The sequence below is a fragment of the Larus michahellis genome, chromosome 7 (assembly GCF_964199755.1).
Source record: "Larus michahellis chromosome 7, bLarMic1.1, whole genome shotgun sequence".
Taxonomy (NCBI): domain Eukaryota; kingdom Metazoa; phylum Chordata; class Aves; order Charadriiformes; family Laridae; genus Larus; species Larus michahellis.
In genome coordinates, this window is record NC_133902.1 from 20,801,324 (window position 1) to 20,824,045 (window position 22,722).

At 42.9% G+C, this 22,722-nt stretch overlaps 1 protein-coding gene across 6 annotated transcripts; it reads left to right on the forward strand.

Moving 5' to 3' along the window:
- Positions 1-1,260: 1,260 nt before the first annotated feature.
- MYL1 (myosin light chain 1) lies at positions 1,261-21,450 on the forward strand. 6 transcript variants are annotated; one of them, XM_074596237.1, is made up of 7 exons: positions 1,261-2,022; positions 13,515-13,542; positions 16,758-16,901; positions 18,752-18,925; positions 19,442-19,519; positions 20,043-20,094; positions 20,973-21,450. In XM_074596237.1, the coding sequence occupies exons 1-6, from the start codon at positions 1,897-1,899 to the stop codon at positions 20,069-20,071; spliced, it is 579 nt and encodes a 192-aa protein (XP_074452338.1). In that variant the 5' UTR covers positions 1,261-1,896; the 3' UTR covers positions 20,072-20,094; positions 20,973-21,450. The 6 variants fall into 6 exon arrangements, with proteins under 6 accessions (XP_074452338.1, XP_074452339.1, XP_074452340.1 ...); XM_074596238.1 differs by having other exon boundaries at positions 1,268-2,022; positions 20,840-21,450; XM_074596239.1 differs by lacking the exons at positions 1,261-2,022; positions 13,515-13,542 and adding exons at positions 12,240-12,451; positions 13,240-13,264.
- Positions 21,451-22,722: the final 1,272 nt, after the last annotated feature.

A 22,722-nucleotide genomic window follows, 5' to 3' on the forward strand; every position in this document is an offset into this window, starting at 1 on the left:
GAGATGCCCTCATCAGGCCCCTCGGGGATGAGAGCCCCCAGGCTCCTGCTAACCTGCACTGGAGCAGGAAGGGCCATGCCATTGTCTTACCAGACCAGCAGAGAAGGGATCCCTCCATCAAGCACCCTGAAGGCAGCCAGCAGAGCTCATAAATCACAGGCTCTTTGTCCCAAAGCACTGACAAAACTAAAGGCAAAAAAAAAGTAAATAAAATCTCTCCTGGTCTGTGCTCCCTAAAGCAGAGACTGAGCCAAGGCTTCAACTTGTACGCATCAGTATAGGTCTATTGATTCAAGAGATGACTCAACTTCAAAAAAGTCTCCTGCTCAAGGTCATGGGCTGTAGCAAAGAAGAGCTCTGAGCACAGGTTTTCTTACATGAAAAATACACCTTTAGCCACTCTCCATCCATTTTTTTTTGAGTGTGTGTTTTTGTAAGTTTACCTTCCTTATAACACATTAAGCTAAAATGCAAGTGCTTGGATACCCGGCCAGACTTTGGATGCAAAGTGTCCATCCAGGCCTTCAGGCTCTAAAGTTCTAATCACAAAACACTCCACAGTATAGTTCATGAGGCAGAAATAAGGGCCCCATCAAAAGCCTTGCACTTACTAGCACAGAACTTCGGGAGTCTGGAGAGTAAATGGGAGAGAGATTGATGGAAAAGGAAGGAACAATCAGCAGTCCTGGATTTTTCTGCAGAAACTCTCAATTGTACGGACCCAAGGGAACCAACAGGTTTGAAAGAGTTAGAAGATGCTTTGCTGTGCTGGATAAAGTCTACTGAAACAGAAAAGCCATCTTCTCCTGAAATTTGTATCTCTTGGAGAGCATGGGGAGCAGGGAGGTCCATGAGGAGACTGAGGGGCAGAAAGATAAACAAGAGACATGGGATGGGCAGGCAAACAAGGTGAAAACAGAAGCACCTCCTTTGCCCGACGGCTAGTTTCCAATCATAAATACATTACAAAAGGAAAACTTTTGTGGGGGAAAACATAACAGCCAGCTGATCTCCATTCTACCAGGACACAGCTTATCCCTAGGAGAGGAAAAAGAAGATCAAAGGAAGCAATTTTCAATATTAAACACAATCTTAACATGATAGAAAGGAATAGTAAGAACAGCTGAAAGACACTCAGGGTCTGGCAGAAACGTCTTGGCTGAAGGTATTGCAGTGTTTTCCATATTTGTCTGCTTTATTTTTAAACACCCAGAGCCTTTGCTTGATCAACACTTCCTTGTAAAAGAAGGAAGCAGAGGAGGAACGAGGGGCTGTGGGAAGAGAAGCAAATGAGGTTGGAAATTGATGATCCCAGCCATGAAAGTCAAAATTCCTACTTGAAACTGAATCCTCCTGGAACGCTACACAGGCATGAGGGAAAGGGGGAGGGAAGGAAAGAAAGAAGATTTATTACTTAAGCAGAACTGAAATTCTGATGAGAAAAGGGACTGTTCAATCTATGCCTGAATGTCAACGGCAGATCTGAAACTGGGTTTGTCACATTTCTCTCTCCTTTGCACGCATTAAAAAAAAAAAAAAAATTACAGGGGAGGTGGCTGGGGTGGTTTAAAGACAAGGAAAAAAGCCACTGAAGTCCCTTTATCTTATGAAGCCCTGAACTCTTATATTCCATTTATAGCTCAAGCTGGAATGACATCCCCCTTGATTAGCAAGCTGTCCAATCCAGCTGCATGTGTCAGGACTGTACAAGGCACTAAGTGAAATATATATATGCCCTTATAGAGTTTAGCGCATTGGGTCCACCTCCAGGGCACAGGCTGTAGCTCATTCTGACCACTGCTTCTCTCACGGGAATCACTTTTAAGATTTGTTTTGGGGTTTTTTTTTAAGTTCTTTTGGGGGGGCACCTTTACTTGCAAGTTTAAGCAACACAAAATGGCACCAAAGAAGGATGTAAAGAAACCAGCAGCAGCTGCAGCACCAGCACCCGCGCCAGCACCTGCACCAGCACCTGCACCAGCTAAACCCAAAGAACCCACCATCGATCTCAAGAGCATCAAGGTAAATGGATGAACGTGTGCTGATCGCGGGCCCAAAGCGCTCCCAAAGGGGAAAGTCAGCAGAGTCCCAGCCGAGACCTGCAGGGAAACGCTGCGTGTGTCTGGTTCCGGTTTGGGGACTGCAGTGAAATGAATGAGTAACCTCAGTCGATGGGTTTGTTGACCTGCCTGAGATTTTGATTGTTTGAGTAGCTGGACGGGTGTAAGGCATGGTGCATGATTTAACACAAGAGTGAAGCCTGGCCATTTTAAAAGTATTGTGGAGTGTGACCCTCAGAACTTTTTACCAAATCAGTATCAGTCTGACCTGTTTGGTAAAGCTATATTTAAAAAGAAATAAAAAACAATCCCCTCACCCCCCCCCCCCCCCCCCCCAAAAAAAAAGTAGGTACACGAGGACAGGAAAGTGTTATTGAAGCTTGCAATGCAATGTTTTCCCATAGTGCTGTTTATTTTGGTACTAGAACCAAACCTTATTTTGCAGTTTCCCCTCAAATTCCTTTCCAAATTTTTGCAACCACCTGATGACTCTTTGGTCATGTGTTTTGAGATCAGCATGGCTTATCTTCAAAAACAGAAACAAAACAGTTTAAAAAAAGAACGAGGGATTTGGCAGTTTCATCTATTTTCTTTTCATTTGCACTGTACAACAAACATTGATAGAGATCATGAGCTGGAAAGCCATGGATGGAAGCATTTCAAGTGATCTCCTCTCACCTTTACGTTTTTGCTCAGAATTTGCAATTTGCTGCAAATTAAAAGCAACAAAGAGAAAAAGTCTTTCGGAGGTTTCCCTCTGACTACGCTTCCATTTGATCTCATACTGTCTTTAGACTTTGCATGCCAACGAACATCACTAATTGTTGCCTTGACACTGCGAAGAAAACTCCTTCATGTTGGGAATTTCTTTACTTAGGAAAGAGGAGAGGGAGGTTAAGCAGTTAAAGAGAGGGAGAGACAGACCAGTTTCTCCGGGTAGCACTATAAATAGTTATTCTCCACCTCTCTGGCAAGCTCATTGGTCCCAGGACCAATTTGCTAAATTCTACATAAGGAATCATGCCTATTATGGAGAAAAGAAGGAGTACAAAAACTCCTAGTAGGACCTACTCATTTTCGTCTTGTGATGAATTCTGTTTCAGGTATCTTAATACGTATAGTCCCAATATCATGACCCATTTCGTGAAATTTTTTGAATTTTACTTTAATTTTCACAATCAGGAGTCAGTATTTTTCTGAAACAGTATGTAGCTTCTCATAAGACCGAAACTAAACCCACTGGCAAAGCAAAACAAGAGCAAAAAAAAAGACATTTTGAAATACTTTGAGCGATCATCATAAAGCTACATGAAAAGCCCACTGTTTTTGAGAGTACCGTCTGAAAATTAGATTAGACCTCACATTTCACTCATCTCCTGAGATGAAGGGGAACACAAGCTAGATTTCCTACTAAATAATTTAATATGATTTGATAGCTTTCTATGTCCAGTTCATTAGAAGAAAATAGAATTTTCAACTCCAGTGATCCTAGGTAATCCATCTGTACACAGATAGACTTAATAGTATATTACCAGCTAAAAAATGGCCAGCTGCAGTCTGAGGCATCTCTGCAGTTCACTCCTTTACTCAGACAGCTCTCTGTAATGACAGGAAATATATACTGGTAGCACAGAGAGAACGCTCCAGGTTTTGTCATATTCAGACTGATAGAAGAAGATAGTCTCCCTAAATTCTCATTCTTTCGAATGACAATATCAGACAAAATATTTTCCTCTTTGAAGGGGGGGGGGAAACCTGGCCTAGTAAGACAAAACTATTCTTTTAACACTAATGGCAGCACATTAGCATTACCATTCCTATTTGCAAATAAGTGAAGATATGAGCAGCATGATGGAGGTCACAGGACTACCCTGCAGTGTGGTGGGTGGCACAGCCCCTGCCCTGCGTGCTTATCGCTAACATATATCTGTCTGCAAGTATCTCCTCCACTCTTCCTCATGCCCTTACCAGGCAAGGAGCCGGGTGCCTCAGAGGTGCTGCACGGGTGGACAGAGCACCCCCCTGCAGCGGGGGAGCCAGCCCAACCACACGCCTTGGCCGCAAGTTAATGCAGAAACCCTCGCTGCTCGCGAGGGTGACACACATCCCCTCTCACTTGAGACGCCACATGGGTCAAGGACTGCCCAGGCAGACTGTGGCACCTCCAGTGCTGGGCTCTTTGAGAAGGCACCAGGAACAACCACGGTGCCTTTCATCCTGCCTTGGAGCAGGGGCAGGGACTGGACGATCTCCCAAGGTCCCAACAAGCCACCCTGGGTTATCCTTTTTCACCCTTTGAGAGCTCAGGCAGTGAAGGGAAACAATGTCTTCTTACAAGTGATTTGCCTGGGAGATGAGGCAGAGTCAGGAATCAAATTTTCTGAGTCTTAGCCCAGTACCTTAATAAGCATTAATTGATCCTGAATCCTTCCATTCACCCACCAAACTCTCAGCATGGGAAAAGGCACAGCACCATTTCCAGCAAAACTCTGGAGCCAGGGCATACTTAAAACTAAGCTTTTGACCACGACCCAGTGAGAAATCCTGTCCTGGGGCTCTTTGCACTCATTTTCCAGGCGTGGAGTCAAAGCCGAACAAGGGCATCAAGTGGACTCCCCTTCACCCCTCAGGGGAATTAGTGGCCATGCCAGAGCTTGCTACTAATGAGAGGTGACAGGGAATGCCAGGCTGCAGCACCACGATGATTTGGGGAGCCACACAGCAGGCAAACACGCAGAAAGACTTTGTTAGATTTAAAAAAGAGACATCCAAGCCCCTTCTAACTATTACAGCTGGAGTGGGTAAGGGCAGAGCTGCCTAATAAGTGGTTACAGTAGCCAAATAAGTTACATTTGGCAGTGCGCTTCATTTTAAATTGCCATCGGAGATCATAATATTCTCCAAAACAAACAAGAAGGTGGTTTACAAACATGGGTAGTGATTCTTTTGGTGGTAGCCCTCCTCCCAGAGGCCCTGCTTGGCCCATCTTCAGTGAGCCTTTTGGGGTGCACACTTGGAAGGTTAGGCTTTTTTTTTTCCTTCTCCCCTTAGGAGGTCTCAAGCTGGGTCCTTGCAAATGCAGGCACCCCAAAATTGCCTGTCACCATCAGAAGTTGTTACAGGCCTTTCACCCTCTTCTGTTCTTTTTTCCCCGCTTTAAATTAACCTGATTAAAGCAAACATTTGGCTATTTGCTAGTACGAATAGCAGCTGGTATGGCATTTTCTATTTTTGAGCACCATCTATTGACTATAAAACTGAGTAACAGGAATACCCAACTGCTGAAGACTCAAACCTCTAAAGTCAGCCCTTTCTCAGCTCACCTTAGGTTACAGTACAACAACCACAGGAAGAGAGTCAAGGCAGGGAGAAAGAATTTGTTTTCAAATGGAAATGTAAAGACCCTTTTTCGCCTACTCAGGAAGCAACATAAAACTCAATCTGCTTTGCACAAGCCTTTCCAGCCCAAACTTATATATTTTCCTTATTGCTAGCATGACCTGGATTTGAACAATAGGTACAAAGGTTAAAGATTAAATTATAACTGAAAGAGAAGCACAGGGTGATGGATGCATCTGAGAGTTACCACCAGGAACCAATCGTGATTAAAAGCAAAATGTCCGTATGGGTCGTTTTCTCAGCAGACCCCCAAGAATTCTGTAGTTACAACTGGCCTAGGACACTCCCAAAAAGATAGATTATCTCTTTTGTCAACTTTCTTCTCCCACACAAGCCTGAAGTGAGAAGAAATGTTGAATTGACGAACGTCACTACCATGGGTCTATGTCTGCAATAACTGGGATGAGACATTAATGATGAGAATGTCTCATGCTTCGTTTTGCAACTGAGGCAGTGGGAAATGCATAAGCTTCGTATTGCTCAAATCAGTTTAACTCTGTCCCTATCACCAACAACAAAAGCATGGGCTTTTTTTTTTACTGGAAATCTAAAAGCCCTTCCCAGCACACACAACCAGTCCTTGGACTGAGGCCAGGTTCATAGCATTAACTGCGATGTTCAGGGATCTGGGTGCCGAAGACCTTGAGTGCAGTACTTCACAGGCTTCTGCTCTGCAGATGGTGATCTGAACATGTAGCACCCTGATCCAGTGTCACACCAGGCCCTTTACTTCAAGGATACACCTGAGTATCCTCTCTCAAGCAGAGATAGAGATTGTGTTCTTGCAAGTATCCGTGGTCTAAGTGATGTTCATTTGGTACACAAGGCTTCCCATGCTGGTGTTTTCAAGACTGAAATCCCAGGACACCAATTAGGCCATGCCCAACTGCAGATAAGCTACCTACGTCTTTAGGGGAAAAATAATTAGAAGCTATCAACTAGTAAAGACTTGCTAAGGCCTTGTGTAACTGTGTGATGCATGATGAAGCTTGCTGCATGGAAGCAAACCTGTGTGATCATTTGTTTTTAAATACAGAGCTCTTAAGGCAGTAAAAAGTGTTTCTCCAAGTGTCCTTAATTCTTACTACATTCACTACTCAAGTAGGTCACCTCTGAACAGACATTGCGTTGGATATAACCAGAGAGAGATAAACTCACTAAAATGCACTGACAGAAAGCTTCTGGGCTGGAGGGCAAGCAGGACTGCAAATGTCAGCTGAAGCGCTCGGAGAGCTATTATGCTGCAGACAAACTTCATGTGAAGCTGTGGAGTGAGAACAGGAATGTTAACAGCAGCTTCACACATAGTGCTAAGGGCTTTCTTAGGAACTGGCAGGTTTTTGCCTGAAATTTTTGGCACAGGCCTTCAGATTATGCCTGACTCCAGTGACAATTCCAGAAAGATTCCCTAGGACTGACAGACCCATTGGACAAGGTCACCAGTCCCAAGTGCCCTTTCAGGTAGGCAGGGGACAAGTGCAAATATGACTTAGCCTTAAGAGATGTAAAGGTGCCTATCTGAGGCCCAGCATCCTGCTACCGCTTTGACCACGGAGATACGGCACCATTCGGCATCCACCCCAGAGCAGAGCAGCCCCAGCCATATCCCTTGCCCCTGTGAACCCCATCACTGATGCCAGACCCACGTTGGTGGCAGCTGCTAAATCACTGCACGGGCAAGGCGAGGCATAAAGGCGTCCCAGCACAGGTAACCTGGACATTCAGACTCAGCTACACACCAAGACATCCCTTCAGGATACTGTTGAAAACCAGAAGGAAAAGCAAACAGAAAAGCCACCGCTTAGTTTTCTTTACAAAGTTTTCAGAAGAACTTTGCCTCTTTTTCTTCCTGAAGTGCCGCCAAGCAAGGAGTCCCTCAAAAGTAGGGACTGTCCATATATATTAGTAGACGCTTTTTCTTATGTCTGCTAACCTGAAAAATTATTTGGAAAATAATGATTTTTGACAAGATTCTTTCTTCATAATTCACAGCTTTGGCAGCATTTAAAAAAAAGATATCTATAGCCTTTGGAGGGTGTGGGGAGTGACAAACTTTGGTAGAAACAGTGGAATTTAAAGCAAATTACACAGACAGTAACATTTCAAAAGCTCCCAGGGTAATCTCAAGTGTTAACAGCAGTTCTGTGGCAGAGCCTTTTTCCCCAATCAACTAATAAAATCAAAACAACCCCACAATATCTCTAAAAGACTGTTTAAAACCCCCTTAGAGTGCAGAGGGATTGTAACAGATAGTAACAAGATATTTGACCTTATCTTACATAAGGCAAGAAGAAGGTGACTAATTTAGCCAATGACCAGTAAAGAAAGAAGTTGTCTGTAAGGAGATATGAAAAAACCAAGCTGGAAGTTTGCCCCCACTTCACTGAGGCTTTATTACATCTTACACCCATTGCCAAAAAGCACTGTCAACTGGCTGGTTTACCGCAGAGCACTTAAATGTCAAGTAGCAATAGCTTAAATAACGTTAATACTCTAAGACTGCCGCTGGGAGGCACATTAAAACAACAAATCCCTGTGAGAGCGGGGCCCTGAGCCCTCACAGTTCCTCAGACATTCTCTCGGTTACACACATTCATGCAAAACTAAGTGCAATTAGAAGAGGGACACTTTTATAAATGAGCACAACTGAATGCACTTCCCCCCATAAAGCTGATGAAATCTGTTCAAAATGGTGGGATCGACAGCGCACATTTCACTCCCAGACATTTCAGAAGGGCACATGAATGAATTGGCGAGGCTCATCCAAAAGTCGCACAATTGTAAAGCAACTGTGAAGTTATGAGCTTTAAAGTAAACAAACTGGAAAGTTATACAGAATGCTTAGAAAAAATTCAAATTCATCTGCAGTTAAGTCCATTAAACTCAAAGAGATTTTAAACTATTCTTCCAAGCCTCATGGTATCTCACACACGCAATTTTCTCTCCTATATTAATGGTGGTCATTTTTATTCCTTTTTTCAATTGTATTTCCAGGCAGCTCTGTTCTCAAAACAGAGCGCTCTTTCCCAAGAGCTCATCTGCTCCTAATGTTTCTCCACCTCATAGAAGACATGAGGCTAAATCCATCAGGCTGTTGATTCTTACTTAAATGAGAAGTAGCCTCTCTAAAATCTGTGGCATCAATCGCACAAGCTATTGAACTGGGGTGAGGGACAGGAGAACGATAGCCTGCTTTTCAGAGGGGTTTGAGAGCTGTGTAATCCTGCACTCAGTGATGTCTACTAGAAAATATGTGCAGCTGTATTAATCAAGGAGCCAGCACTAATGGTGAGCAGATATCATATGAACTGCTGTAGGCACAATCCTGGTTTATCTCCACCCAAAAATAAAAAAAATCCCTCTAGTCCTGAACAGAAAGCTAAATATACAATGAACATCCTAGGAGACTCTCCAATTTTCTCCTCTCTGATTTTCCGAGACATTTGATATGCTCAGTCTCTTCTACAGAGACAGTATCTTGAAATATCTGGTGACTCCTAAGATGATTCCCTTCTCTGTAATTCACCCAAAGGGTTACAAGCAGACAGAGCAGCTGAATGCTTTAACTCCCAGCAACATCTTTTCCCAGGGCTTTTCATCCTGTCCAGACATTTACACATTTACAGTGAGCACAAAGTGACTCTCACTCAGCACAGCTGTACTCAGTCCCAGTACCCACCAGACTAAATAGGTGAGCACAGCACCACGCTGCAAAAGTCAGGGCCCTAAGCCCCATGAACCAGTGATTTGTTGGGAAAATAGGAAATTTGGTAATAATTTGGAAATAAAGATCTGTGTGGATTGCGTCTTCTGCTTAGCTGGTGACAGAGTTGCATACAACTCTATCCACCCCACCGTACGTAACCGGGACCTAGTCAAAATGCCTCTATCTAGCAACAAGATGACTAGAAGGTGGTCACAAACTATACAGGGAAAAGGCTTAATCTTAAAAACAAACAAAAACAAAAAAGCCAAACAAAATAACCCAAAACACACCACCTTTTTCTTTGGCATAGATAACCTTCTGGATAACGACTTTGTCCGTCCACAAATAAGGGCTAAGCCAAGTTAGAGAAATCCAGGTCCTTTTGGTATTTCCATATGTTGCAGTTCCTTCAACCTTTTATTATTTCTACTGGGGAGGGCATTCATTCTTTTTAAACCAAACTCCCTGAAATTTCAACATATTCCCTAAAGCCCTGAGACTCATCATGTCCTCTGACAATGCAGAGAACACTGCCAGGATCAAAACAAAGATCAGGTCACTGCAAAGTACTTCTTTCTACCTTTTGAAGTTTATGAAGGCTCCTTACAGAATCAGAAATCTTACATTTAATTTCTTTTAAGGAGTGTTTGAAATATTTTCTATACTGAGGCCGTTTGTAGGTGCCCTTGCTCAAAACAAGTAGCACTTCAAGCCCCCAACAGACCCCATTGGCTTAAAGCAGGATGATTCTTAATTCAAGGGAATGCAACATGCCCACGCTAGAATATTTCTCCCCAGCAAAACTCTGTCTAGTGAGCTTTTAGTCAAGAATCAGTAATAAAATGAAGGGCTGCTGTGGTGCACTAGTATTTCCACATCTAAATTCTGAGACAAAGTCTCGCATAGTAAAAAGATCAATGAGCTTATATGTAGACCCCTATCAATTTATAAGTATTTGATAGCCCTTTCAAGCCAGATGACTAATCCACATATCAGTTTTCTACATGCAAGACAAATGCACCCCAATTATTTTCTGCTTGGCATCTAAAGTCTTTTGGGGTAAGTTTTGTTGTAGCCAACCATAAAGCTTATCTGGAAGTAAGAAAAAATGTTCAGGAAACTTAATCTAAGTTTTCCTTTAAAAAAAAAATAATTAAATCCTGTTTTCAGGGGAACATTTTCCCAGTTGCCAGCACTGCAGGGCAAGAGGCTAAGGGCAGAAGGAAAATTCCACAAAAGGCAACACACTGCGTTGACCCAGGCAACATTTCAGCTCTGCCAAAGTCTTTAGAAAGCTCCTCTATTAATGCATTAGGACTGATGGCCAAGATCTATATTAGTTTTCTCACTGCTCGAGCTCCAGCCCCAGCCTGTATTAGTCAGGAAGCCTGCCCTGCGCTAAACCTGTGGTAGCTAATTGAGAGAAAAGCATCAACCCCCTCTTCTATGCAGCCACACCTGATCACGGCTACACTTTGTCCCGAGTACATCCCTGCTCCCACAGGCCAACAGATCACAGACAGCAGAAGAACCAAACATGAAGGATTGGCAGTGAAGTGTTTTTCATACTCAGTATATTTTCCAGTTATTTCTCCAAAAATGCAAATAATCTGTTTGGACAGAATGTTTTCCAGCTAAAATGGCAAGCTTAGAAAATTCTTTGCAGTTGTATCTTTAGCTTTTAAAATAGGAAGTAGGAGGTTAATGTCTCAAATCCAACCAAATATTTTGACATATTTTGATTGCTCAGGGTTTTTTTGACCTATTTTGATAGCTCAGTTTTTCTAAAAAACAAAACAAAACAAGCCCAAAAACACAACAGTAAAGTCTGCTTGGATTTGATTCTTTCTTTCAGAGCCCTCAATATACTGAAAAGAGACATTCACATGCTTATCTTCAGGGTAACTAAGTGAGCTACAGGAGAAAATTTCCCTCACTAATCACATTTCATCATTAGAAAACCAGGAGCGGTGAATGCTCAACAAAGGAAATAAATAGAAATTGTAGAAGGAACTTGAGTTTGCAACAGGGAGTCTGTTGTTGTCACACAACCATTCCCACCCTGGCGCCATGACACTCTTGACCCAGTTGAGGTGATGGGGAAAGGAAGAATTTTGGAGCAAAGTTTTCTAATCCTTTACAATGTCTCATGGCATCAATTTGGAGATTTGACCCGGGCTTGGAGGATGCTACATGGAAGGACTAGAACTTTGCTACTGAAGAAGCTGCAGCTTCTACCTCCTGCAACCTACCTAGGAACTCCCCACTTGTAGTCCCACCATGACCCCTCCTCTCTGCAACCCAAAAAGCAAGTACCCCTTCCCCACCATGAACAGTCATCCTTCCAATTCACAAAGCCTTTGGGGGTCTTTGCTTCTATCATGGCTTCTCCCTTACTGTCACATCACAAAAACCTCAGCAGCACATCCTCTCACCATACCAGTGAGCTCTGAAGCTGGCATACTGGGTGTCCTGGAGAGCACAGGCTACTGTGAGTACAAATTTCCCACTGCCCTGCTGGGTACATCTCCACATCAGCTGCTAAACAAGCAACACAGCTGGATCCAAAATGCACGGATAATTTTTCCCTTAAAAATGTTCAAAATCTGGAAAATGTGAGCAGTGCAGAGGAAGAGCTTCACAGTGAGACACCACCTCTGTCAACAGGTTAATCTGTTCATTGCCAACAACTGGACCACACCGCACGGACAAGCAGCAGCACCACTCATCTGCTGTTGAGAGCTGTATCATCCGTACAAGGGGTTGGGCAAAGCCCAGGGAAGGTACGAAGACCATCCAGCTGCATCTAAAACACAACCTGCAAGCCACGTGTAAAACCAGCCAGCTGGGCAAACACATGGCACCTCTCACCCTCAGCGCTCCTTGTTCGCTGACTTTATAGCTTATTGGAGAAATAGAATCCTTCCCTATAAGGAAATCTTGGTAGGTCTGGACAAGGAATACCTGCTCTTGATGGTATGGACCCAGAAAGTGCTGACATGAATCAAACTTACTGCTTGCCACTCCCTGCCCTCTCCAGCCTCCTAAAAATAGCCACCAGAAGATGTCGATCAAGACATGGAGCCTCCTGTCACTTTGCCCTAAGAAAGCTAAAGAACTCGCCAAGGGGAGGGACCTCTCCTTCTGACACCTAATCCAGGCAATGCCGTCAGCGCTGCTGGATAAATAAGGGGAAGAAAGGCCAGGAAAGCAGGACCACTCTCGAGACCTCTCAGCTAATCCCTCCTGCCCGTCTGCTGCTCTGCTTTTCCAACTCTCAACCATGGTGGGTCCACCGGAAAGCTAATGGTTAGCAGCGAGCCAGTGTATTTTACATAAGTAAATTAGGCTTCTCGCTCAAGTTAGTTCTAGGGGAGGGAAGGACAATCCATAAGACAGTTTAGATTTGCTTGGCTTTCCTCCTTAAACCTATGCGAGGTTTTCCAGTGAGCCTCAAATTCTGCACCAGGCAATGGTAGACGTGCAGCTCCTGTAGCTTCAGACAGAAGGGTTACAGTTTGCTAGTGCTGTCTGCTGAGCTTTTTCTTTTTAAATCGGATGCAACCTGCTGAAGTGGCAAAGGAAAATAGTAATATTTTTATATGAGAAAATATCATAGTTTAGTAGTTTATGAAACAATGTATTGTCAGAAACTAATTTGAAACACAAACTTTAAGGGATTGGCTTAATTTCTATGTTAATGGAAAAAAAGCTGCTTGTTAAGCAATACTACTTCAAATGGTCTTAATAAAATGGGTCTATACTAAAACAGAAAACAGTAAATGACCTGATGATACAGTAACAACTTCTTTGTTAGTTAAGAGACTTTAGATTTTGGTCGGTTCTAGCCACAACCCTGACTTTCCCTGGGATGCAGATTTTAACAGAATCTTTAAGAATAGACCTGGTGATGCATTTTTGCAAGGGAAGTTGCTAGTTTAGTTTGCTATGGCCTAATTACACTAGGCAAGACAGATATGAGAGCGCTTAGCTACTTTGTGCTATTTGTTTTCTCTCAGTGCATTTTCAGCAGTACTAGTTCTCTTTTCTCTCTCTTTTTCTTCCCAACTGCAGTCCTTCACTCCTGACCAAATTAGTGGTAAGTGAAATAAAAGTTAAACTTTAACTGGGGGGCAGGAGGTGGAACATAATGGCTACCAAATGCTAAATATTCACTAGTCTTAAGAGCTCTTTTGCTATCTGCATTACTTCTGCACATCTGACAGGCCACATTTTTGCTGTTTTGGATGATGACTCATGGATTGAGCTGGATGCTTTAGAAAACAAACAGGTTCTCCCCAAGCCCCCCCTTCCTAAGCTATTTTTTATGATTGATTTCCTTTCAACAGATCGAGTTCTCCCAGGAGCAACAGGATGGTAAGTTACAAGAGAGCCAATGTGTTTTACATGTACATGGGTTCAGAGAGGAGCTACAGGCTCAGAAGTTTAACCTTTACGAAAAGATGAGCTAGGACTCTAGCTGGTATAAATCATCACACTCTTGGCTTCGGGGGAGCAGTGCTGACTTATGCTGAACAAGAATCTGACCATGGATTTACATGTAATTTATCTGGGTGCTTACGTGCTGCCCAAGCTGAGACGTTTCTGCCATGGTACGAAGAGGAAATACACTGGTTTTACCAGCTTTACCTACAGAGCAGTTTTCAGTTGTGCTCCTGTACTGGCCGTTCACAAGGATGCCAAAAACGGGTCTTGCATTTGAAAGTCATCGGGGAAATAGGCAGATGAAGGATGACAGAACGAGGGAGCGGGTTGAAAATTTAACTTAGCTGCAGTGACATTGCAATTTTACATGAATGGAAGATGCAAGAGGCCTACATGTCACTTTTGCCAGGAGGTGTTGTGGAAGGGAAGGAACAAAGGCTGTTTTACTGTAAATATATTCATGAAGCATGGAAACAGTTAGCAAATAAGTGGCTTGTGTAAACTGTTGCTTATAAACACAATAGACTGGATATGCTGCAATTCTTGAGCCTCTTGCTGTATTCTCTGATTCACAAGTCACCAGCAAGTTCCAAATTTTTTTCAATCTGCTAGAAAGATCCAATTAAAAACTCTGACATGAACAAAAATCCCCACTGAAGTTCTTGAAATCTAAATTGGCAGGTTTTAAATAACCTAAGAGATGCATTTGGGCTCTATTAAATAACATAGGTTTAAAAAATGTCCAAACTTCAGAAGCAAATATAGTAGACTTCTCACTGTGAACAAAACATTTAGAATGGAAGATACAGGGATATACTAGAAGTCCAGAGAGAGAAATAGCTAGAAGCAGGTCTTAAGAGACAGCCCTAAACTCCCTGAACACCAGCCTGCTCTGGGTTACACCATCAAAGCAGTAAGGAGAGGTACAGTGCAGTAAGTGAGACTGGAAACTTCTCTCTTCCTGCAGTCCAAACGCTCCTGGTTACAAATAAAATCTTTTGGACTCTTCCTCACTTTTTTAATTCTTTCAGAATTTTAAACTTTTAGAAAAGGGTGGGGAGGGTTTATGGAAGAATGCCATCAATTCAGAGCTGCTGGCATGTGTAACAAAGCAAAATATTTCTTTCAGCTTCCCTACATTTTTTGGATCATCCAGCTGCTGTAATGCTGTGATGACTGAATCAAGCAGTAGAGTAATTAAAGGCTGTTTGGGAGAGGGAGAATTTCCCAGGAACAGAGATGTCCCACCCGCAGTAGCTATTTCCATGCACACAGGCTGACACACCAGCAGCTGGTTAGTATCCTCCTCAGAGAGGGATTTTAGATGTGCTTGTTCCAGCAGAGGTAGAAACTTGGACTAGCTATATATATATTAAAAATAAAACACTAAAAAGAAAAATCCCACAGCAAAGATATACTGCAGTGAAATGCATGCCTGAGAGACAAAAATAAAATCAGGCCTTTTCTGTGAGCTGGGGAGCAGTGTTCAGAACCCAGTGAACATAAAACTTCATGGGATTTACAAAACAGAGAAACTCTCCTGATGGCTTTGCTAATAGCAAACTGGCATTGTTTTATACCTCACTCTGGCTAAATGTCATTAACGCACCAGATGAAAGATTGGATCATATGGTGTAAATCACTACAGCTCTATCGACCTCAGCTGCTAGAGCAGGAGCTGATATCAAGTTGGTATATTGGAAGGGGAATCTCTACACAGGTCCAGAAGGCCTTGATTTCATACCCTGCAATAAAAGTTGTAAGGGGAGAGGGTTAGCAGTAAAGGGTTATAGGTCTCTCACATCAGACAGTAAGAGGATTAGTTTCAGATGTATTAGGTTACAGCCTAGCAGGCCAACATCCTGTATCAGCAGTTTTACTGGGTGCCAGCAACTCCTCCACTAAGGCAGTATATGGATGGCTAAAGCAGGAACCTAAATACCTCTGCGTCACACATCCCCAGCACAAGATGAATGAAGACATGATTTGAAATGTGGTTTATTACTCCTAAATCTGCCCCAAGGCACAAAGAACATTCCACATGCACACACTGTGAAACAGAAAGCCTGTCTAGCTGCTGGAAGCGCATCATGGCCAAGGGAAAAACATTTCACTTGGTTTACTTGGAGCTAAAACACAGCATCATCAGACACTGCAGTGCAGAAAAGATCAACAGCAGTGTCAAGATGCTCTTGATATACAAGATTCGAAGATGGCTTTTTAGCTGGAGCCTTCACTTTCTCCCCTCCCTCTTTTTTTAAAAACGTATTTCTTTATTCATTGCAACAAATACTCTGAAAAGCCTGAAAAATATAGTAAGATGATTAACATGGAAATTTGCAATAGAAGATGAAGATTGGCAATGCAATGAAGGCAACCATCTGTGCTGATTTTTGTAGGAGAAATGTCTGTACCCCAAGTCCTTGGTCAGCAGCAAGAGGGAAATAAGTGAACGTTGACCACTTGTCAGCACTGAAAGAAGAGAAGTTTCAAGTACTACCACTGGAAAAGCCAGATAATATTCTTGCATCTGTAAGAAGCAGGGCCAAGACCACAAAGGTCAGAGAAGAGAGAGAACAAGCATGGGTAGAAATGTCATTGTAAGGCAACTTTAAGGGTAAACAAAAGTAGAAGCATTTGTAATCCACCTTCAAATTTCCCATTAGTGCTGTGTAGTTGAGATGCTGGGATTGCAGGCAGGACCCACTGAAGCAGGCAGATGGTTTGCACTGCTAGGTACTTTGACAGAAGAGTCCCAGTCCTCTGGCAAGATAAGGTGGAGTGGATAATAACATTTTTAACCTCTGCTGCTATGTCATGTAAAGAAACCTGTTCTTGAATGGCAATGTTTATAGAAAGCTTATCTTTCCACGTGCTTGAAATAACTACGGGGTCAATCACAAAGCTATCGATGGCTATTGGAGCCAGGAAAGCTATGAAAGGTAGATATAAAAGTTTAAAAATAGTGAAACCAAAATGTCAGAGGGGAGGAGTTTTTCTTGGGATTGTGAGCCAAAGATTCCCCTGGCTAACTCCCCTGGAGGTGGTGGAACAGTGCCAGGAGACAACAGGCTCACATCTCTGTCAATACAGCTTGTCAATAGGGAGCTACCTGGCTCAATTTAACCGTTGTTCTTCCCTTGCAGAATTCAAGGAGGCCTTCCTCCTCTTTGACAGGACTGGTGATGCCAAGATCACCCTGAGTCAAGTTGGTGATATCATCCGGGCGCTGGGGCAGAACCCTACAAATGCTGAGATCAACAAGATCCTGGGCCACCCCAGCAAAGAGGGTAAGTGCCCTACAGTCTCTCATGGGCCCTTCTTGAGGCTCGGGAACTGTAATTAGGCAACATCAACAGTCATAGCAGGAGGGTGAGGAGCTTTTGCTCTGATGGGGAGCAAGGGGGACTCTGCAGCAACAATACATGGGATTTCTCCCATTCCTTTTGAAGAGGATGATGGTAATGGGGAATACATTGCTCAGACAGAGGAAAAAATTCTTAGCATATGGAGAATTCTCTGTAGGGACCATTTTGGTGTCAGCTTGGTGTGGTGTAACACACACTCATTGCTGCTTACAGTCCATTTGTGCTCCTGCCCTTGCTGAGGAGCTGTAAATCCATTTCTAACAGCTGATACTTAGCTGTTCAGGTCCTTCCAGTGCAGGATTTTCTGCATAATCCAAGACATGCCCTGGGACTGGAAACCCACCTGCTCAAAGCTCCTACAAACCTGGGCATGCTGAGGCATATGTTGGCCATAAATTATAGTGGCCATTTTCCATTGCCTTTTCTCCCCTCTTAGAGATAAAAGAAATGGTAAATACTGTAGTCACCTCCTTCTAACAAGGACCTAGCTGCAGGTGATCCCTGATGTCAGTCACGCAGAATCATGTTAAGATGGGCTAAATTATATCCAAGCCCTCAGGCCTGGTAAAGGCAGCTTTGAGGAACAATTCAGAAGACCTGAGTTAAGCATTAGCACCAGTGGGAAGCACCAAGCAGAGGACTAACAGGGAGGTGAGACCATGACAGTACTTTAAGTGACTACAGCAATACTGACAGTGATTTTGATACAGCTGGGTAGTAAAATAGCTTCTGTAACAACTGTATATTCATAGAATGATAGAATTATAGAATCACAGAATCTTCATGGTTGGAAAGGACCTTTGAGATCATCGAGTCCAACCAAATAACCTACAATCTCTGCCACTAGAGCATGCCCTGAAGTGCCAAATCGAGACGTTTCTTAAACACCTCTAGGGATGGTGACTCAACCACCTCCCTGGGCAGGCTGGTCCAGTGCCTGACCACTCTTTCAGTAAAGTAATTCTTCCTAATATCTAATCTAAACCTCCCCTGCTGCAACTTCAAAAATCTCTCACATGTTTCTATCTATTATATTTCATTGCTGCCCAGATGAAGGCTGCTCTTTGCAAAGATCCATGAGAAAAAAAAGAAAAAAATAAAAAAAAAGAGCCTTTTATTTGACAGCCTTGCTCCAAAAACAAACATTTGGGGAAGGCCTCACTGAGGACTACAACTTCTGGCTCATGACAACAAAGGGGTTAGATGCACCAAGCTTCTGAGTCCTTAAACCTCCACGCTGAACGTGTCAATAGGAAATCTGGACACCACCCCCACTAGACATTCCTATTTTTAATTAGTTTATTCTTTTGCTAATAGTCTCTGCTGCCACATCCAAGAGACCCTGAAGAGTCAGTAACATGTCAGCAACGTCAGGGGCTTGTCTAAGTTGCAGCATCCCCCTCATTACCTTTTCTCAGTGTTGGGGCTCAAGATTTCTGTTTTACTGTAAGCCTTAGTTCCCCCCCTCCCAAAATCCTTTCAAAGATCAACTCATACAGCAAGTTGCATTTCTGAAAGAAAAATAAACATGCACATAAATATGTAAAATTACATGAGAAGAGGGCTAGAGCAAGGATATGAAAAGTGACTTCCACGATAAGAGAGAATCCAGATTCTGCAAAGGAACTGCCAAATCCCGAGGCAAAGACTAGAGTAAAGCATAGAAAGAGGTGTGCAAATGGGGTGGGAGGCTCTCCCACATTTCAGGGCAAGTATCCCAAAAGAACACACATAAAAGTGTCTAGCATGTAGCAACTGTGCTGTCTTTCCAGAGATGAATGCCAAAAAAATCACTTTTGAAGAGTTCCTCCCCATGTTGCAAGCAGCTGCTAACAACAAGGAACAGGGTACCTATGAAGACTTTGTTGAAGGTCTGCGTGTCTTTGACAAGGAAGGCAACGGCACAGTCATGGGGGCTGAACTCCGTCACGTACTGGCTACTCTGGGTAAGGGATTATCATCTCTGTGAGGACTTTAAAAATTGCTGCTGTTTGAAGGCATGAGAAGGGGAAGAAAGATACTCGAATCACTTTGGAAAGGTAGGAGGCTACAAACCCAGAAAAGACTCCGGGTTTCCTAACTGGGAATCCAGAAGGAAAGCAAACACAAAACTCAGTAGAAAGCCAAAAGAAAAGGTTTGGTTTATTATTTCTAAATTCAGCCTAGTGTCTGTTATTTGAGGACTAGAGAGAAAAGGCTGTACACCTCAGTGACGTAACACATATAGACAAAAGTAGAGGATTTGCTGCATTATTTCTTTACTCTGTAGGAATAACTAGAATCCCTGTGTTTATACACACGTGCAGAACTTCTAAAGGAAGTTAAAATTAATAAAGCTCAGTTCATATATAGGTCTTTTTATTACTAACTCAGAAAATAAGGGAAGCCTTTGGAAAAGCTGTAGGGTTCAGCCTCAGTTGTGTGTTTGTGAAAGACTTAACCAAGCTCTCTACACTTTCCAGGTGAAAAGATGACAGAAGAGGAAGTAGAAGAACTCATGAAAGGTCAGGAAGACTCCAACGGCTGCATCAACTATGAAGGTAGGTGCAAGAGTTCAACACCCTCTCATCCTACATTTCTTCTCTCTCTCTCACAGAGTGTCATGGCAGTTGGCTTTTAGATTCCCAGGCAAGTCAGTTAGACAAAGCTACAGCTGAGTTAGGCTGAAAGGCTTGTGCATGATAATGACTGTTGCAATATGCTTAGCCTGGAGTCACATGACTCAAAAGACTAGATTCAGCCACAGCAGAGAAGGCTACTTGAGTCAGCGCCAGATCTCTAGACTCTCTGGCCTTCTGTAGAGCAGTCACAGTGATTGGAACCCATCCTATAGCTAATGCTTAGACAAAGTGCTCTGTTGGTCATATCACACTTAAGCAGGAAGAGCATTTGATTTGTACAATGTTAAACACTCAGAACTCTCTATCACATTGTTGGGTCAAATCTGATCAGGAACATGTGTTTTTAATGCCATCAGCTCATGAACAGCTGTTATTTTTAAAGGTATTTCTGAAAGTAACATTTGCTGCTCCTTCTCACTAGCATATCTGTATTTTTCCACAGCGTTTGTAAAGCACATCTTGTCTGTCTAAGTGGATTTCCCCAGATACCAGTGGTATGTCATTCTCATTTGCACACTTAACCTGGTCTGTTTGCTATCCTTAAAGACTTACACATGCCCACGGCCAGATATAGGTTATAAACCAACATGACACCATCTCCCCAATGATATAGATAGAACGAAATGAGAATGTTGTCCAAGAGCAAAGAAAACAGGAATGCAGATTCCTGGGGCTTGTTCACAGCTCTATAACCAGTTGGAAACTGTGTTTAGTGGATTTTTCAAACATACCCAAGCTGTGAAAAGAAATGCTCAGTTTATTCATGAGCATGGAAATGCTCAGGCTTAAATATCACCCTAGAACTCTGCTGTCAAACAAAATTTGAGTTTAAGCTATGCAAAAAGACAGCCTGAGACATTTACCCTATAAGCACATTGAAATTTGTGGCTTTTTTTCCAAAAAAAAAAGGAAATCAAAGCAACACCTTCTGATAATTTGTAGATTTCTGTAAAGAAAGAGTAGCCTGAATACTTGTGTGAACTACTGAGAACAGCTCTTCAAACAAAATAATCATCTGAAAAAGAGTATTCTAACAGACATGATCAATAGTCAAAAGCAGACTTCGAAAGTACCCAATCATTTAGCAGTTCTTCTACAAGTAGGAAAAAAACAACCAAAAAACCCACAACCTTGATATGCTGCCATTTTCTCCAAAGAAAAACCCAGCAGCTGTCTTTAAAATGCAAACATAAAATATCGTGGGTCTGTGGGCTTATTTGAACTGTTATTCTATCCCAGGAAAGACATATTCTCAACTCCTGCATGAAACAACAAACACCACAAAATAGAAATCAAGGGCTCGGTTTGTCATTTTGCAAGTGTTTCTTCAGCCAACATTGACTTCAAGTCCAACTCTCACATTCCTTCCCAGAACAAGTCAAATTCAGAAAGACCAGATGGCACTCGAGATTTGCCTGAGATTCTCGCTCAGTCTGTCACCATCAACATGGAAACTGCATAGAACTGGATGATGCGCTTCCAACCCCACCACTTTTTACCAGTGCATCCATAGTTATCACCTCTGGGTCACTACACTTTCACTTGAAAAAACCAAACCTTCACCAAGGCAAGCTAGACGGAATAAACTGCTACCATCCAGGACCCATCCATCCCAATCATCTCTTTCCATGTTGTTTGCATTGAAACAATGTAATCTCTTGGAAAAATAAAGCATCAATAAATCCCTGTAGTCATTTTGTGGCTATAAAGTCTTTTTTTTTCCTCTAAAGCTGTTCAAACCCACTCAGAGCAGCGCCAGCACTTAATTTATTTTGTCTGTATATTGTATTTCAGAAAATAAAGTTTTATGAAAAAAATAATAAAACAGACATCTTCAGGAGGTCACTCTACTTAATCGGAATGCAAAGTGTTTTCTTTGGGGACTGGGAGAAAGAGTAATTAGGGATCTACCACCTACATCAGCACTTAAACATTTCTGGGAGAAGGAGACCTGGTGGCTGGTGTCACAGTAGCTCCCAAGGTGGCACCTGCCCTGGCACATCAGGCGAGACCCAAAACCAGCCAGGGTGGCCCTGCTCTGGGGGGTCATGCAGAGCCACTCTTCCCAGCAAAATCTTCTCCATAATGCTTCCGCAGCTGGCCCACAGCACTACTAGGAATCCATTCTAGATACCGCCTGTATTTATAGCTTTATGGATAATTAGAAAAAACAATCAGAAATATCAGCCACGCCAAAAGGGTCTGTATCTGGGAAGCGGCACGGTGCCATAATTGCCTGGGCCATGGCAACAGGAGTCCAGTCACCTCTTCTGCAGTGACAGTGGGAATAGCCATCGCTCAGGGGAGTATTGTTACCTGCACATCCCTGCCCTTAACTGTAGCTCCTCTCTCTTTTCCTTAAGTGTTCATGAAACTGCCTTAATCCCCATCTGAGTGTCAGCTTGTTCTATTAAAATCCGACTTTGCCTTATTAAGTTACTATGCTCGAAATGACCATAATTCAAGTGCCAACAGGTGCAGCAGGGCGCAGCGGGGGCAGCTGGCACCAGAATAAACCGCAGCCGTTGCAACAGCAGCTGCCTCTTTTCTGAGGCTTACCAAAAAAATCTCCCATTTAAATCCACAACATGCTGGTAGACAGGGCCAAACGAGTCTCTGAATTATACCTGCCCAGAGACTTACGCCAGCAGGTAGCTGCAGTTGCTACATGCACAATGGGAAAAACCCATGACAGAAGAAAGAGGGGGGGGAGAAAAAAAAAAGTATTTGTTATTTAACCTTATCCTAAAAGGGCAAGAAAAAAATATGTGAGATGATACATTAAAGCAAGTTATTCATAGGGACTCAGCCTGGAGGGCATTTCTCAAGGGACTGTTAGACATCCTACTGTTCTTCAACATACTGCCTATATGCACACACTCCATGTGGTTCCTCTTCCCAAGAAACTGCAGATCTCAGTTGCTGGGAACAAGCAAACAAACAACAAACAAAACAACACTTCACCGTATATGCTGTCAGCCTCCTTTGTACACTGCCCTTTCCCACTGCATTGACAGATAGTCACAGAACCAGCCTAGTCCAAGGTTGCACGCAGCCCTAAAGGAAAGGCTGAAATTTCTATCATATTTTCCTTTCTGAAATTGCAAGTTTTATTAATTTCT

Excerpts from the sequence above, each read along its gene's own strand:
- MYL1 (XM_074596237.1), top strand. The coding sequence starts at position 1,897 with ATGGCACCAAAGAAGGATGTAAAGAAACCAGCAGCAGCTGCAGCACCA. Across the intron at positions 13,543-16,757 it reads CTCCCAGGAGCAACAGGATG|AATTCAAGGAGGCCTTCCTC; the intron begins GTAAGTTACAAG and ends CTTCCCTTGCAG. Across the intron at positions 19,520-20,042 it reads CGGCTGCATCAACTATGAAG|CGTTTGTAAAGCACATCTTG; the intron begins GTAGGTGCAAGA and ends ATTTTTCCACAG.